Here is a 13,860-nt window from a genome sequence, read left to right on the forward strand (position 1 = left end):
AAGTCTTTAAAAACTCCAGCAGCACTGCTGTTTCTGATCTACTCAGACCAGCGCAACACACACTAACACACCACCACCACGTCAGTGTCACTGTAGTGCTATAAAATGATCAACCACCCAAAAAATACTTGCTTTGTGGGGGTCCTGACCATTGTAGAACAGGGTGAAAGGGGGCTATCAAACTATGCAGAGAAACAGATGAACTACAGTCTGTGATTGCAGAATTACATAGTGCACGTATATGGTAAGTGGAGCTGATAAACTGGACAATGAGTGTAGAAACATTGAGGTGGTTTCAATGTAAAGGCTGATCGGTGTATTTTTCTTGTCACCTTCCTATTTACTTTAACACGCCTTGTTGTATTGCGCTGGTGACACCGCGGGCATTAGGACCGCGCGGAAGGCGAGCGGGAGGAGCGCAGCAGCCACAACGGTTGGGAGGAAAGGCGAAGGAGAACGGGGGCTAAATGAAAACACTTTTACCTGCTTTTTTCTGTGGGATTTCGCTGCCAGTATTACCGCCGACGCCACCCAGAGCGATGTTCCGGAGGCATTTGTGATCCATTCTTCAGGTAAAGTGTCATTTTTCCCCCCTCCCCTTCTTTTCCGTGTGGACTAGCTACGTCCGACTGTTAACTGAGAGGGAAGGTCTCATTGTATTGAATAGGATGCGGTTACTCTCACCCAGTCTGCCCCGACTAGGCCCACACTCCTGCCTGTTCCTCAGGTTTATACTCGTTTACTGGTACTACATGAACAAAGGGCACCTTTACACCTCTGTGCGTGTTGAATTCAAGTGTAAAAGCGTGTAAAAACCGTTCGTCTGTGAGCAGGAACGCCGTATGTGTGGTGAAGATAACCCAGTCCAAATGTTTTAGTGATCTGTCATGTCTCTACATTGTGTCCTCTTGTCTTGAGTTGACCGCCGCGTGGACGGATAGGCCTGCTGCTTTTTGTTCATGACTTCCCCGAGACCATTCGCCTTAAACCTTATTATCTGGGGAGAATTAGTATCTGAGGCAAAAAAATATGTAGTTGTAAGAAACCTAAACGTTCTTGTCATTCTGCCAAGCCTTTCTCATTCACCCGCTGCGAAGAAGTGGCTGAGGTGATTTTACAGGGTGTGTATCGTCCAGTGCTCTGTGTTTTACTCCCACGTTGCTGCTCTCTTGAACCTTGGATGTTGTTTTGACTGTAGGACATGAAGAGCAGCATGCACATTAAGGAAGAATACAGGACGGACACAGTTTTTCCCCATGTTTTTTTCTTTTTACACGTAGAACAAATCATCTTGGTAGCCATCAGCCTTGCTGAAACGACAGGCTTTAGCATGCACACTCTTCTTTTTCTTCTTCTTCTTCCTTTATTACTACTACAGTCATGAGACTTTAGTAAGGGCTGTTTGTGGCCCTGTGTTCAAAAACTGTGGCATGTGACACAGGCTGGTGTAGTTGCTGGTCGCCTCATTCTGTGGTCGCTTGAAGATGCTGAGGGTATTTTTTCTGCACGCCTCCACCCTTGATTCCCTCTACTTGTCCATTAGTGTCTAAAAGGACTTGGAATTCGTTCGGGTCCTGTTGACGCAGTAACATGCAGAATGTCAGGAATGCTGTTTGAAATTTGCTTAGACACACTTGGGCTTATTGTGCACGTCAGTGCTTGGTAGGCGAGCCTTAGGAGCCAGGATGAGTCAGGATGAGGGGACCAGGCCTAAAAAAAAAAGGGCAACCAGAAGGAGATCCTGATGCTTGTTGTACGACTGGTCCTTCTGTTGCTTTTGGCCTTGGTAGTTTTCTGGAGGAAACCTCTTGATCTGTTTGAGTTTTCCATTGCACCCCATTGAACCACATTCCATTGCACGCCTGTTACATAGGAGTATTTGTCCTAAGGCTCAAAATTGCTGTTCTGAGCTGTCTGTATGGCTAATAGCCTATAATAGGTGAAGGAATTGCCGAGAAATTACTTACAGTCATCTAATGCTGCAGAGTATTAGTCATTTGTTATAAACATCACATATGATAAATTATAGAATAGCTTGACCTCCTAGTGCCACGTGTGAGCTGGATTACTCAGAGAGTTCATGAAAAATGGAATAAATTGCTTGATCACCATAAATCAAACCAAGAATCCCCTGCAAGCTCAAGCTTGCATCAAATTGATGCAGTACAGTATCTTATTTAGAATATTCTTAAACTAAACTTTTACCATTTTGATTGCCTTTCCACTTGATCACACCTCTACTATGCAGTAGCTCTGGTCAGAGGTGGGTGAACTACACAAAAATTCATGTCATGAAGTCATGTAAATTGTGGGTAGTAGGAGTATGCTTTGTTCTTCTGACAGTCAAAAGCTCTTTTTGGAACTTGATAAATGGGGAAATCCCATCTTCCTCTTGCTTCCCAATATTTATACACTCACCTTCTCAATATAGAAATCATGTTTGCTTCTGTTGATGTTATTGTGTGCTGTGTCACCCCCGTTCACCGAAAGACTACACAAACATTACTGCCTCCAAACTAGTTAATGATGTTGTAATGGCAGTGCATGGTTCAGAGCTCCTTGTGGCGGCTTGCATTTGTAAACACAAAACTAATTTTATGGTCATGCAGATGAACCTGCTTCCGGAATAAATAATATGATCTAATCCGACACTGCTTGGATGAGTAAAGCCACAGCACAGCACAGCACTGCACTGTTCAGGGTTTTAGGAGCTCTCTAAATAGGAGTCAAATCTATACTTTAAGACGTTGTGTTGGTTTTACCATCATAATGTCCAGCCCTTCCCCTGGTATGATGCATCTGTCTGTACCTAATGGGTGGGGGTGGGGGGATAGCTTGAGGTAGGTGATATGAACACAATTTTGCATCACAGTATTTTCCATTATCTGGACATGAATGATGTCACTGTTCTCGTCTTTCCCCTAGAGGTTAAGGATATGCCAGTGTTTATTATTGTCATGCTAAATTGTCACGTTATGTCACAGTTTTCCTTTTTGAGTATATTGTGAAACAGAACACTGGGTAACTGCATGTGTCATTATAAAGAGAGCATGATTAGTCCTGTTTAATCAGATTCAGTGCAGCGCAGTATGTGAAACATTTCATTAAAATCACCGTATTCATAGTTTTTGATAAAGGTTTTAAAACATGGCTTATTATAGTTTATTTTTCTCTGCTCCAGCTCAGTCAAACCTCAGAAATCATGATGCATATTATGTATTGTGAAAATGTCTTGAGGTATTTTAATATTTTTTCCATTTGGCCACTCCTACTTCATCCTCAGTCTTGTTTTTTTCACATCTTTGTCCATCCGGAATTCTATCTCACACTTTGCAGCATCACTCTTTGCTGTATCTGACAGTGCTGCATATTCCAGCTTTGTGAAATTGTATGTGTTAGGTATTTATTTTTGCCCAGTAGAGCATTTTAAAAGAGAGGAAAAAGCAAAGTTTCCTTTTTGTTGTGTTTATAAGAATTGTTTCAAGTTCATGTTTAATTCATATTGACTCTGGCTTCGTATTTTTGGGTTTATCACGCTATCCATGATAAAATGTCCCACTAGTATTCACTTTTATACCAGAACACAACCCCAAGTGATGTCGTGTTCTGCCTTAAAGGCCTGCCATGTTGACATTGTGATCGCACGAGACTGTTCCATAGGAACGTGGTCAGTCTCTCAACCACGAGGCATGGAGACCCCATCGTCTTGCCCTGCCACATGACACTGATTTGCATTGAATGGGGCTGGCCCCTGCAGCCAGAACCAGAATGATGAATGATTGAAGAGAGAGAGACCGCGCGAGAGCATGAGTGAGTGGGTGGAGGCCCCAGGGCCCAGTAGACCATGTGACCCCCAGTCAGGGTATTGGGTTCATTCAGTTGCCGCTGGCTGGCTGGCTGCCAGCTATGCAGGCATTTATCCTCCCCCCTCCCGAGTAGCATGGAGTCCACTGGTAACGCAGAGGCTGCTCGTGTTTAAGGGTAGGTCAGTGTTTTGGTTTCAAGTCCGTCATGCATTGTTACTGCCTCTGCGGTTGTTCTCTCTACATCTTGCTTTCTCTTTCCATTTCTCTCCATTCCGCTCTGTCCATCTCTGCATTCCTGTCTCTAGCAGCCGCCTGGCATGCTCTCTTTCTGAGAGAGATTCTTTTCGAACGTGGCTAAATGTTTGTATGTGTGTACTTATGACAGCTGAAGTTGAGGGCTGGTGTGAGTGAGACTAGGTTGTGGTGTTAGATTGCATGCAGAGAGTTGAGAGGCTTCTCAGGGTGTCCTAACTATTTGAATTTCCTGTTTAGTCGCCTTTCGTTTACGCTTAAAAATAATAGTTCTTGGCTCGGACGTGCGGTTATAGGAAAAGCCTTTTATTGGGATAGTACCTTTACATTGTCCTCCACAGTCCCCAAGGCAGACTCTTAACAGTTTCCCTACATTTTTGATAAGAATTTTGTGCTTTATTTTTGTGGGTCTCACAAGCACAGGGTCAGTGTGATGCAGTCTCTGCCCATTCCAAACTAATGACTTCCTGTGAGGGAGCAGCCACTCAACACATTTGTGTTTATTTATGTTTGTGCCAGCCATTGAAGTCTTCCTCTTCAGTTAAGGAAATAGTGTGTGTGCCTTGGAGTACAGGCCCTATTTAGCCTCACTACTAAACTACCAACTGCCAAAAAACACATAAACCCATCATCAGTTAACAGAGTGATGCAGGATTTGTGAGCCAGTACTCTGTTTTTTGTTTTTTTTTATTTTATTTTTCACCAGTTTTTCCTCCCCAGTTTTGTGGTGGGAGCAGGAAGGCTGGCACATGCTTCCTCCAAGGCATGTAAAGCCAGCCACCACAGTTTTGAGCTGCTGCTACACGAAATTGACAGCTCAACGAAGGAGAAAGCTTACTGCCAATTCTGTTATGTCTGCCTCGACTAGCATCATGCTGAGTGAATGGGGAGAGGGAGGGCTGTCCAGAGATAGTGAAGCCGATAGGCCTTTTTCACATTTCTGGGTTCTTACTTGCATTGGTTTCTGTTAGCAGGTAATTTTGTTTCCGGTCAAACCAAAACAAATGGCGCAGTCCAGTTTCAAGGCATTTTGCTCTGTTCCTTAGTGCCACAACTGCAAACCAGAACAACCAGGGGATTTTATAAATTTCTGACCAAGCACAAGTTAAAATCTGCTCAATCCAATCTAAAGGGTAGAGAGTTAAAACTTTAGAGTAAATGCTGGCGTTCATGTCTGCAGCCATCACTTTGCAGAAAGTCTCCTTCGGGTTGATTTATGCTCAGAGGTGGTGCTGTACTCTGCCCTCTCCTTTGGAATAGCTTTCAAAAGCCCAAGATTTGAAAATCTGTTTATTCAAGAACATCCACACGGCTTGGAACAGATGTTAACAGCCAGGATAAAAAGGAGAAAGAAATGGCCTCTCATTCAGATTTCCTTTCCATCTCCAAGATGCAGCACTCACCTTAAATGCCATGCTGGCACTAGAACGTAGCTGCAGCACCATTTAGGGAGGAACAGATTATTTGAATAAGAAGTTCAAAGTCTATCAGTTTACTGATATTGCAAAAGCAGTCTGACCTAACAAAGCACTGCAGCTGCAGATTTAAACTCTTTAAACTCTCAATTTGTTGGTTAGTGCTAGTAGCTGACATCTTTGATTAGCCAACTCAGTACAGTAATGCTGCAGATGCAGCTCTCTCTTCCATCCCTAGCCGTAACGGTGTCAAACCTGTACTTTGTGTGGTTTGTCGTTCTTCCTCATTGATCTGAATGATCTGGCCCTCACTATGACCTCCTCATCCACAACATTTGAAACTACATGTACATATAAAACATTTGAATATATAGTAAACATATATAAATGTTAGAACAAGCCAACAATTTCTAGTCAGGTTACCCAAGTTAGCTTGCTAGGTTAACTAAGTTAGTTGGCTGTAAAATTCCTTGAAAGTCAAAAATGTAATTTTTGAAGAATAGCTTGTATCCTTTACTCTTCTTGAGTTGTTTTTGAGTGTCTGTGTGTGTGTGTGTGTGTGTGTGTGTGTGTGTGTGTGTGTGTGTGTTTTTTATTAATAAATCAGTCTACATCACAGCCTGAGATATGAGGGAGGTCCTCAAGACAGCTTGTGAAGCACCTTACCTCCATGTTTTGAAAGAACCGGCAAGCTAGTCGGGTGTTTTTTACATGCGTTGATGCTATTTCCTCTTAACCGCATCGGAGTGTGAAAAGGGTCCATTATGCTCCTTGGACTCCCAAATACAGATGGCTGTGGCATCCCTGATGATCAAAATTGCTATTTTATGAATAATCTGTGTGCACACTTTTCACAATTCATAGTGCTATATAGTGAATAAATTTAAAATTTTAAAGATTATATTTGTTTATTTATTTTGTTTCTGAACACCATCTTTATACACTAGGCACTCTTATAATTGACTGATTTATTTCTTCTTCCTTAGTTTATTGAGATATAGTGGTTTTGATTGAATTTGTCTAAATTCTTCTTTTAATATTTTTAGACTCTGTCATGTACATTTCATGCTATATATTGTTTTCTTTAAGACGTGGGTTTATACTTTGGTTTATATTTTAAGTTTATATTCAAGCTTTTTCCACGTTTTACACCTTTTTAGATATGGCAGTGCAATGTCATTATTCTGTATTACAGATTCACAGATTAATATTAAAGGTATCTGACTGCAAAAGCCTTTACCAATGAAAGTAATAATCACAGACTAAAATCGTATTACTTACAGATATTGTATGTAAATGGGGGTGGAGATGGCGCTAACCTGCAGCTCACTTTTCACTGTCTTGTGCACACCTTCTATTACAGCCGTAGGATTATAATAAAGGCCAGCCTGTAATTGAAAGCATTTAAAAATAACCAGGTTCAGTATTTTGACAGAATGTGAACCAGCACAACAGTGATTTGTCTGCACACACAACAGGGCTACAGACACCACTGTGTCCGGTTTAATGGGAAACATGACAAGCCTTAGGCTATCTTTATATGTCACTAATTTTCTGCAGTTCAATAATGCCGCTGCTTCCTGTTGCTGGTGAGCACGGATGCAAGCAGGGGGCTTGTGAGCTGTTTCCTGGACTGGATGTTGTGACATTGATTTCTGTTTAAACTGTGAAATTGGTTGTATAATAATCTAATCTTGTGTCCTCTTAATGTGTATTCATATATATGCTAACTTATGATTGATACCACCATTATTACAAAAATAAAAGTGTATTTTCCATTATGTCAGCTGTTCTTCTCAAAAAAGAAAATTGTTACAAATGGATAGTCAGCATTTTAAAACGAAACTCTTTGCCTTTGCCTTCACAGAGATGGTTGCCCTGTGATCTTTATGATCTACTAATATTTTAACATATTTTTTGAAATTTTAAATTATGCCATGAAATGGACAGAAAGATCTCAGAATACGGCCAAGAGTTTTGTAATAAGTCAGGAGTAAGGCTTACGTGTGTATTCTGGGCTGTCCTTCCACAGGTAACATTTGAGAAGAGGCTCCTTGCCCTGGCACAAGTTAAGGAGACTGCGGGGTCGGAGCTGCTGCTCTCCCTCTGAGACGCCGGCTAGACAGAGCTTCTCCCTCTGGCCAGCATGACGGACGTGGTGATCGTGAAGGAAGGATGGCTCCACAAACGAGGTGTGCCCCTTTTTTGACTAGCTTTGTAGAGGATACAGATAGCTCTCACTGTGGCACCGTTTTTCTCTTGAGCTTGGTCACAAGTCAGTGTCTCACGAGCTAGTCCACGTTTTTGCTTTGACCTAGCTCCCAGTACAAGTGTTCAGTGTTTTGATGGCTTGGCTCAGGTGTATTGGTAATCAGAATAGGGCAAAAGTGTGGACTGCCTGGTGAGTCCCAACAACTGGTTGAGAACCAAGCGTTTGCTCTCTGAAGGTAATATGAGTTGAATTCTGAAGTATATTTCACCTAAACAGAAGTGGCAAGTATTCTCATTTGTTCCAACCTTTGCTGTTTTTGCAATCACCTTACATCCATTTTTACGCTGACGGCTTTATAATTTACATCTCGGCTAAATGAGTTCACTTTCCACCCACTCAACAATGGACTGTTGGCAAAATTCTGACAAGTCCCACCTTGCAAAGTTACTGTTACTATGTTCATTAACCTTTAGCTCATTCCGTCTAGCACTTGTGCTAACAGACTAAAACATTCAGCAGCAGTAGGGCTGTACGATACTGGCATAAAGTGTGACATTCAAAAAAAGCTGTCAGATGTCACAATGGCGATATGAGAAGCGCTAAATTATCATTAAAACAGTGTGCCTCAGACTGGATGTGACACAAAAGAAATGAAATACCTACAGCTACTTGTATTAGAAATGCAGGCACATTATTGTGCACTGAAAGGCTAAGAAACAGTCAGTATTACCTTAACAGTGTTTTCAAAAAATAAATAAGCAAGCGCACAAGAACAACATTTTATTTATTTATTAATTTTGTTTAGTTATTAAAAATGTTTGTTGTGACAGTAGTCGTTACTACCTTGCACACTTAAAACACAATCTTGGGTGTGAGAACAATGCGTTTTTGCAGGCTGTAGTTCAGGGTGCAGTAGTTTTTGAGCTGGGCATGTGGGTGTTTTATAATTGGCCGTTTAGCCGAATGAGTACCTGTCATCCATGCGGGAGAGCAGGGTTCAATCCCAGCACAGATAGGCACTCATTAGGGTTCTGATTATTTGTGCCAATCAATTTGCTCTGTTCTGTCATCACAGCTCTTAACGATGTGTTTAATTGTGGAAACTCTTATCACCATAACAATAAAAATATGATTTATCGTCAAGCCCTATGAAGCACAATAAGAGATACATTAGAAAACATTTTAATGAGTAATATACTGGCTGTTCGGTGCAGAACTAAAAGATACGAATGTAAAAAAAAAAAAGGTTTCTGGAAACCATGTTTACAATAATCGAGCTAGGAAAATCTTTTAAGCACAGGGTGTTAAAGCAGCAGGTTTCTGGTCTAATAAGGAAGAGGTTTGAGCGATGGAAACTGCCCCTTCAGATGAGCTAATACCCTAGATAATGTTGGATACTGGGGAGGATTTGTTGTCTTTCACGCAAAGCTTTTTGGCTTTATTCAAACAAGAGAAATGATTTCATGTGTACAAGTGAATTAACATTTATCTTCACACAGAATGTTCTCAAAAATGTGAGTACTGTACAGTCCATTTTAATCTGACTAATTTATTAAGATAAACAGCCACTTTATAAAAAAGCTAACTTAGTCATCTGACAAGTTTTAAAACACTTTTCTTCCATCTCTTAGCCTAACAATTCTGACTCATTTACTGCCAGCACCATTCTCGCTTTAAGTTTGTTTTAGAGGAGTTTTAAGTTTTTCCTTTTTTGACAGAAAAGGTAGGGCTTAGAGATGATTGTGATAGGCTGAGAGGCGTGTCAGTCTTTGTTTTGCAAGCAGTAAGTCAGTTCCTTACTTAATTTGACTTTATTTGAAAGCACCACTAGGGGTATCTGATATCAGGTGACTGAATCTAAACTTTGGCACATAGTTTGTTGTTTGAAATTGACTAAACAAAGTCATTCAGAGTGTTTTGAAATGGTTGATTTATAGTGAAACTTTCCGACTCAGATTTCTTTACAGTGGATGTGGGAAACGAGAACCAGGATGTTGGCAATAGAAGTATATTTATTGTCCAAAAGGACCAGTAAACCTATATGTGTGTTTTTATATGCAACTTTGATAATGGTAAAATTGTCGTGAATCTGAAAGATACATTTTCTTTAGGGACTATTTGCTTTCTCAAATAGTGTTAAAAATTTGGTGCCCTACTATTGTACTTAATATTCTGATATCCTGAGTAACTAATATTAGTAGGATTCACTGTTTTTGAAAGCGAGAAACCCATTCATTGATACGTATACATACATACATACACAGCAGCATCACACACAACTCTGACACAATGTAGTGCTGCAGTCTAGGGGTGAGTGATATAACAATATAATGTTATTATCATCATAAATCACACCACAATATGTTTTTCTGAGTGCATTGTGTTTATCATCAGCATTTAAAGAACACTGTCACTTCCATTAAAAAGAGGTCTCCATTCCCAAGTAGTGTAGTAGTCGGAGGTTTAGCCCTGTTGTCAGGAGGGCCTATGTGTAGGCCTTTCACAGTCATGAAATTGTAGCTGATGATTAATTCCCATATAAATAATTAGGACTAATGCTTAATTTGTCTTTTTGTTTATTGTTGCTGTATATCTAAGTACATGTTTAAAGTGGCTTGATTGACTCATTAGCTCTCTTTTGTTACAGCTGTTCATACTTAGTGGTTCCCAACTGAGAACAGGCAGAGCTCTAGCTCAAATAAACAAACATTACTCAACACTGACCTATAACGGTGTCATTCAGAAGTACCTCATTAAAATTGTTTTCTGCTTGCTTTTATTGACATCCATTTGGCACAACGCAAAAGATGAACACACACAATTCACGTTCTGTATGTTGTGATGTAAACCTCTGATTGTGAAAGCGAACAACTGCAAAAATAATTACAGTCAGCTTAAATAATTGCCATCAGCTCCTGTAATTGCAATCAGGCGATAATGTGAGAATTAACACATGCCTACATACGTCCGTCTCTTTTACTTAGCTTGTATTTTCATTTCCTTTACCCGCATCAGAGAAGGCCAGGGATGAATGGATGTGTTGGTGGCAGCTGGGCAGTCTGAGACCTATGACTCAAGATGTTATGCCTTTGATCCCAGTTGATGAGTGGTGATTTAGCCAAACAATATACAGTGTGATGATTCTCACTGCGACATCCAACTCAATACAAAATAAATTAAATCTCATATTTCGTATTTCTAGAGAGCAACACTGTTGTCTAAAATTAGTCTCAGCAAAGAATTTGCACATAAGTAAATAATCACAGACATTTCCATTAGCATCTAACTTCCTGATTCGTATTCATTTACTGATCTCAGGCTTGAGAAGGTAGCAACATAGCAATAAAATGCCAGTAGGACATTTTTGTCCATATTGTGCAGACCTAACTGCTTACCTGTGTTTCTGTAACTCTAGTGGACTGCTGGACTGTTGAATTCTTCCCACAGTTGGGATAATTTGAGTTATTTGCTAGGCCCGTTTCCTTTTATATGACCAAATGTAAAAAAGGTGAAAGTGGTGGAAGTAAGTTTAAGTTCTAAAATATTGCAAAATTCAAGTAATTCATTTTAAAGGTAAATTGAATCATTAAGATGGAAAAAAAGCCTACCAAGCCTACCAAAATTGACCAAGTTAGAATTGTTCTCGGTAGTGGTGACAAATAAAATGGCTGCATTTGCATTGTAGACCACTGTAAAGAAATCAGTCACACCAACACACTCTGAACTACTGAATTATGCAGATTTTTTTGGAATTTTCCTTTACAATGATTCTTTTTGGTCATTGATTTTTATTCTGGAAATTCATTTTTTTCAATGTATAGCTTGATTTGCTAAAATGAGTAATGGAATGGTTAACATGAAATTGCAGTAATATGGTCAGTAAAAAATGCATACACCATATTGATCACTACATCATGGAAGACTATTTGCCAAGTCAGTGATTGCTTTCTCGGTTTGCCTTAGGAAATTAGTCACTGATTGTGCTGAACCACTGTGCATTTCCTTTGGTTTTAATGCAACAAGCACTTTTTGTTTACCTCATCTGCTAATTGATTGACTTAGATTGCATGAGTCGGATGTGTAGTTTTTAATTCTATTGAGAGAGAGAGAAAGAGAGAGAGAGAGGAAGTGAGCTGGTGTGTCAGAGGGTAGTGGAGAATAGAACGGCTCAATAGGGTTCTCTCTCTCTCTCTCTCTCTCTCTCTCTGTCTCTCTGTCTCTCTGTCTCTCTCTCTCTCTCTCTCTCTCTCTCTCTCTCTGTCTCTCTGTCTCTCTCTCACTCACACACACACACACACACACACACACAGTGTCAGGACGCTGATGCAGTTTACAGAGAAGTGTAGATCGTTCTATTGATAGCATCCGATGTCAGAGCTTCCTTTAGCTTTCTATATATGTTTAGCTAACCCTACTTTATCCTGCTGAATAATTTGTAGAATACGTTTGTCTTACCCAAATCAGTTTAAGCTGGGTTACTTTAAATTGGAAAACATGGCACTAACACAATATTGTCTTAACCACATGAACCAGCGTATCTGGTACTGGGCCCAAAAAAAGAGAAAGCCACCAGTTTCAATCTGCTGCCAGAGGTGTTACACCGTGTGCATGTCCCCAACATCGAAATCATTTCAGCATTTCAGCATGTAGAACCAGAGCTTTCTGTGTGCGACTGTGTTTTCTATCACTCTGTCACTATGTAAAATAAGCACAAGGCTTCTTTGTGTTGTGTTTATTTTTTTTCCTGCGAGCTCATTCAGAACAGAAATGAGATTGATCTTGAAATGAGAACAGCTCTTATTGATCTGTTTAATCAGTTTATTGATAAAGCATGAGTAGGGCCGAGCAGTTTGACAATATCTATCATTATTGTGATGAATGATGTCACAAGCATATTATGTATATTGTCGGTACTTAGAGAACAGCTCTCACCTTCATGTTTAGTTAGAAAGAGAGCATTATTAGTCAGATTTAACTGGATTTAGTGCAACACAGTGAATACAAATTGTTGGATTCTTTTGATTTGTTTGATTTTTTTGAGTTGTTTGATGTTTTTGATTGTATTTTACAAATGTGCCGCTGCTTTATCTGTTCCAACTTAACAAATTGTGACATCGAATGTCGTAAAAATGTCTTGAAGTACAGTAATATTACATTATTGCCATATCATCCACCTCTAAGCACAACTGATATATATTCCTATTGATGTGTTTTCAAAAAAATAGTTTGAGACAAAAACTGAACAAAAATCTCAGAATTTTTCGTTTTGTTAGATAACATTCTTTACAAATAAATGCAGCAACAGCATCTGTAAATTGTGTTATCAGTGGGGGAAAAAGTAGATAAAACAGCGTAAATAGCAATGTTTTTTATCTGGGATGAAAAAAATGTAACATAATGTTATCCTTTTGATTTTGCTGTAAACCTGTCTGTTGTTTTTTTTTTTGAGATCATCAAAGTAGCAGTATGCATGAGATATCACTAGCAATAGTGGCCTCTTTCACAAGAAGTAGAAGTAGTGCGTGAAGACTGCTTCTACGTAATGCTGACGGCATGCCTGTTCTTGAAACAATGCTCTGGGTTTATGTCAGTTTGGCTTGTTCTCTTTGCCACTACACACAGCTTTTGTGGCATAGCTGAGCAGAAGAGGAAAACCTGGCGTGACGTCAGCCGGCCGTGGTTAAGCAGAGCAGGAAGTAGCAGGCTGGTGGCTGGGGGCGGGGTTTGGCCTATGGTGAGGAGGAGACAGTTGTTTAGATCTGTGTCGCTGATAGTCAGCAGACCTTTCCATTCACATTTTTGCTCAGTCTGAGGAGCCGACCAGCTCACAGGAAGTGAGTTTGTTCACTTGTTCAGTTGTTCAGCTTGTTGACTGCATGGGCATTTGCCAGACTCGCTGACAAGGCTGCAGAAGGAGACCATAATTAACTTTCAGACCTTTGCTAATACATTTCAGAGCTTTCCAGCAATTTTCTTGTGTAAGTGTTAATTTTTTGTCACATGTGGTGTGGCGTGTGGGAAAACAAATGTTTCCTTGCAGGCATGGGAAACTTCGATTTTTCCAGTTTACGCTGCTTTTCAGAGTTTTTAGAGACGTTAGAACACCACCCATCACTAGGTTTATGTTTATTTTATTGCGTAGTTTGACCGGAATAGCTTTTGAGAAGTCGACACA

The 13,860-nt window shown here is 40.1% G+C and overlaps 1 protein-coding gene across 1 annotated transcript in view; it reads left to right on the forward strand.

Moving 5' to 3' along the window:
• Window positions 1-408: 408 nt before the first annotated feature.
• The window catches only part of akt1 (v-akt murine thymoma viral oncogene homolog 1), a 71,691-nt gene continuing 58,239 nt past the window's right edge, over window positions 409-13,860 (forward strand). The window contains exons 1-2 of the mRNA XM_036592677.1: window positions 409-572; window positions 7,506-7,665. Coding sequence (XP_036448570.1) covers window positions 7,620-7,665 — 46 coding nt within the window. The 5' untranslated portion in view covers window positions 409-572; window positions 7,506-7,619. The remainder of the gene's footprint in view (window positions 573-7,505; window positions 7,666-13,860) is intronic.

The sequence above is a fragment of the Colossoma macropomum genome, unplaced genomic scaffold, assembly GCF_904425465.1.
Source record: "Colossoma macropomum unplaced genomic scaffold, Colossoma_macropomum, whole genome shotgun sequence".
Taxonomy (NCBI): domain Eukaryota; kingdom Metazoa; phylum Chordata; class Actinopteri; order Characiformes; family Serrasalmidae; genus Colossoma; species Colossoma macropomum.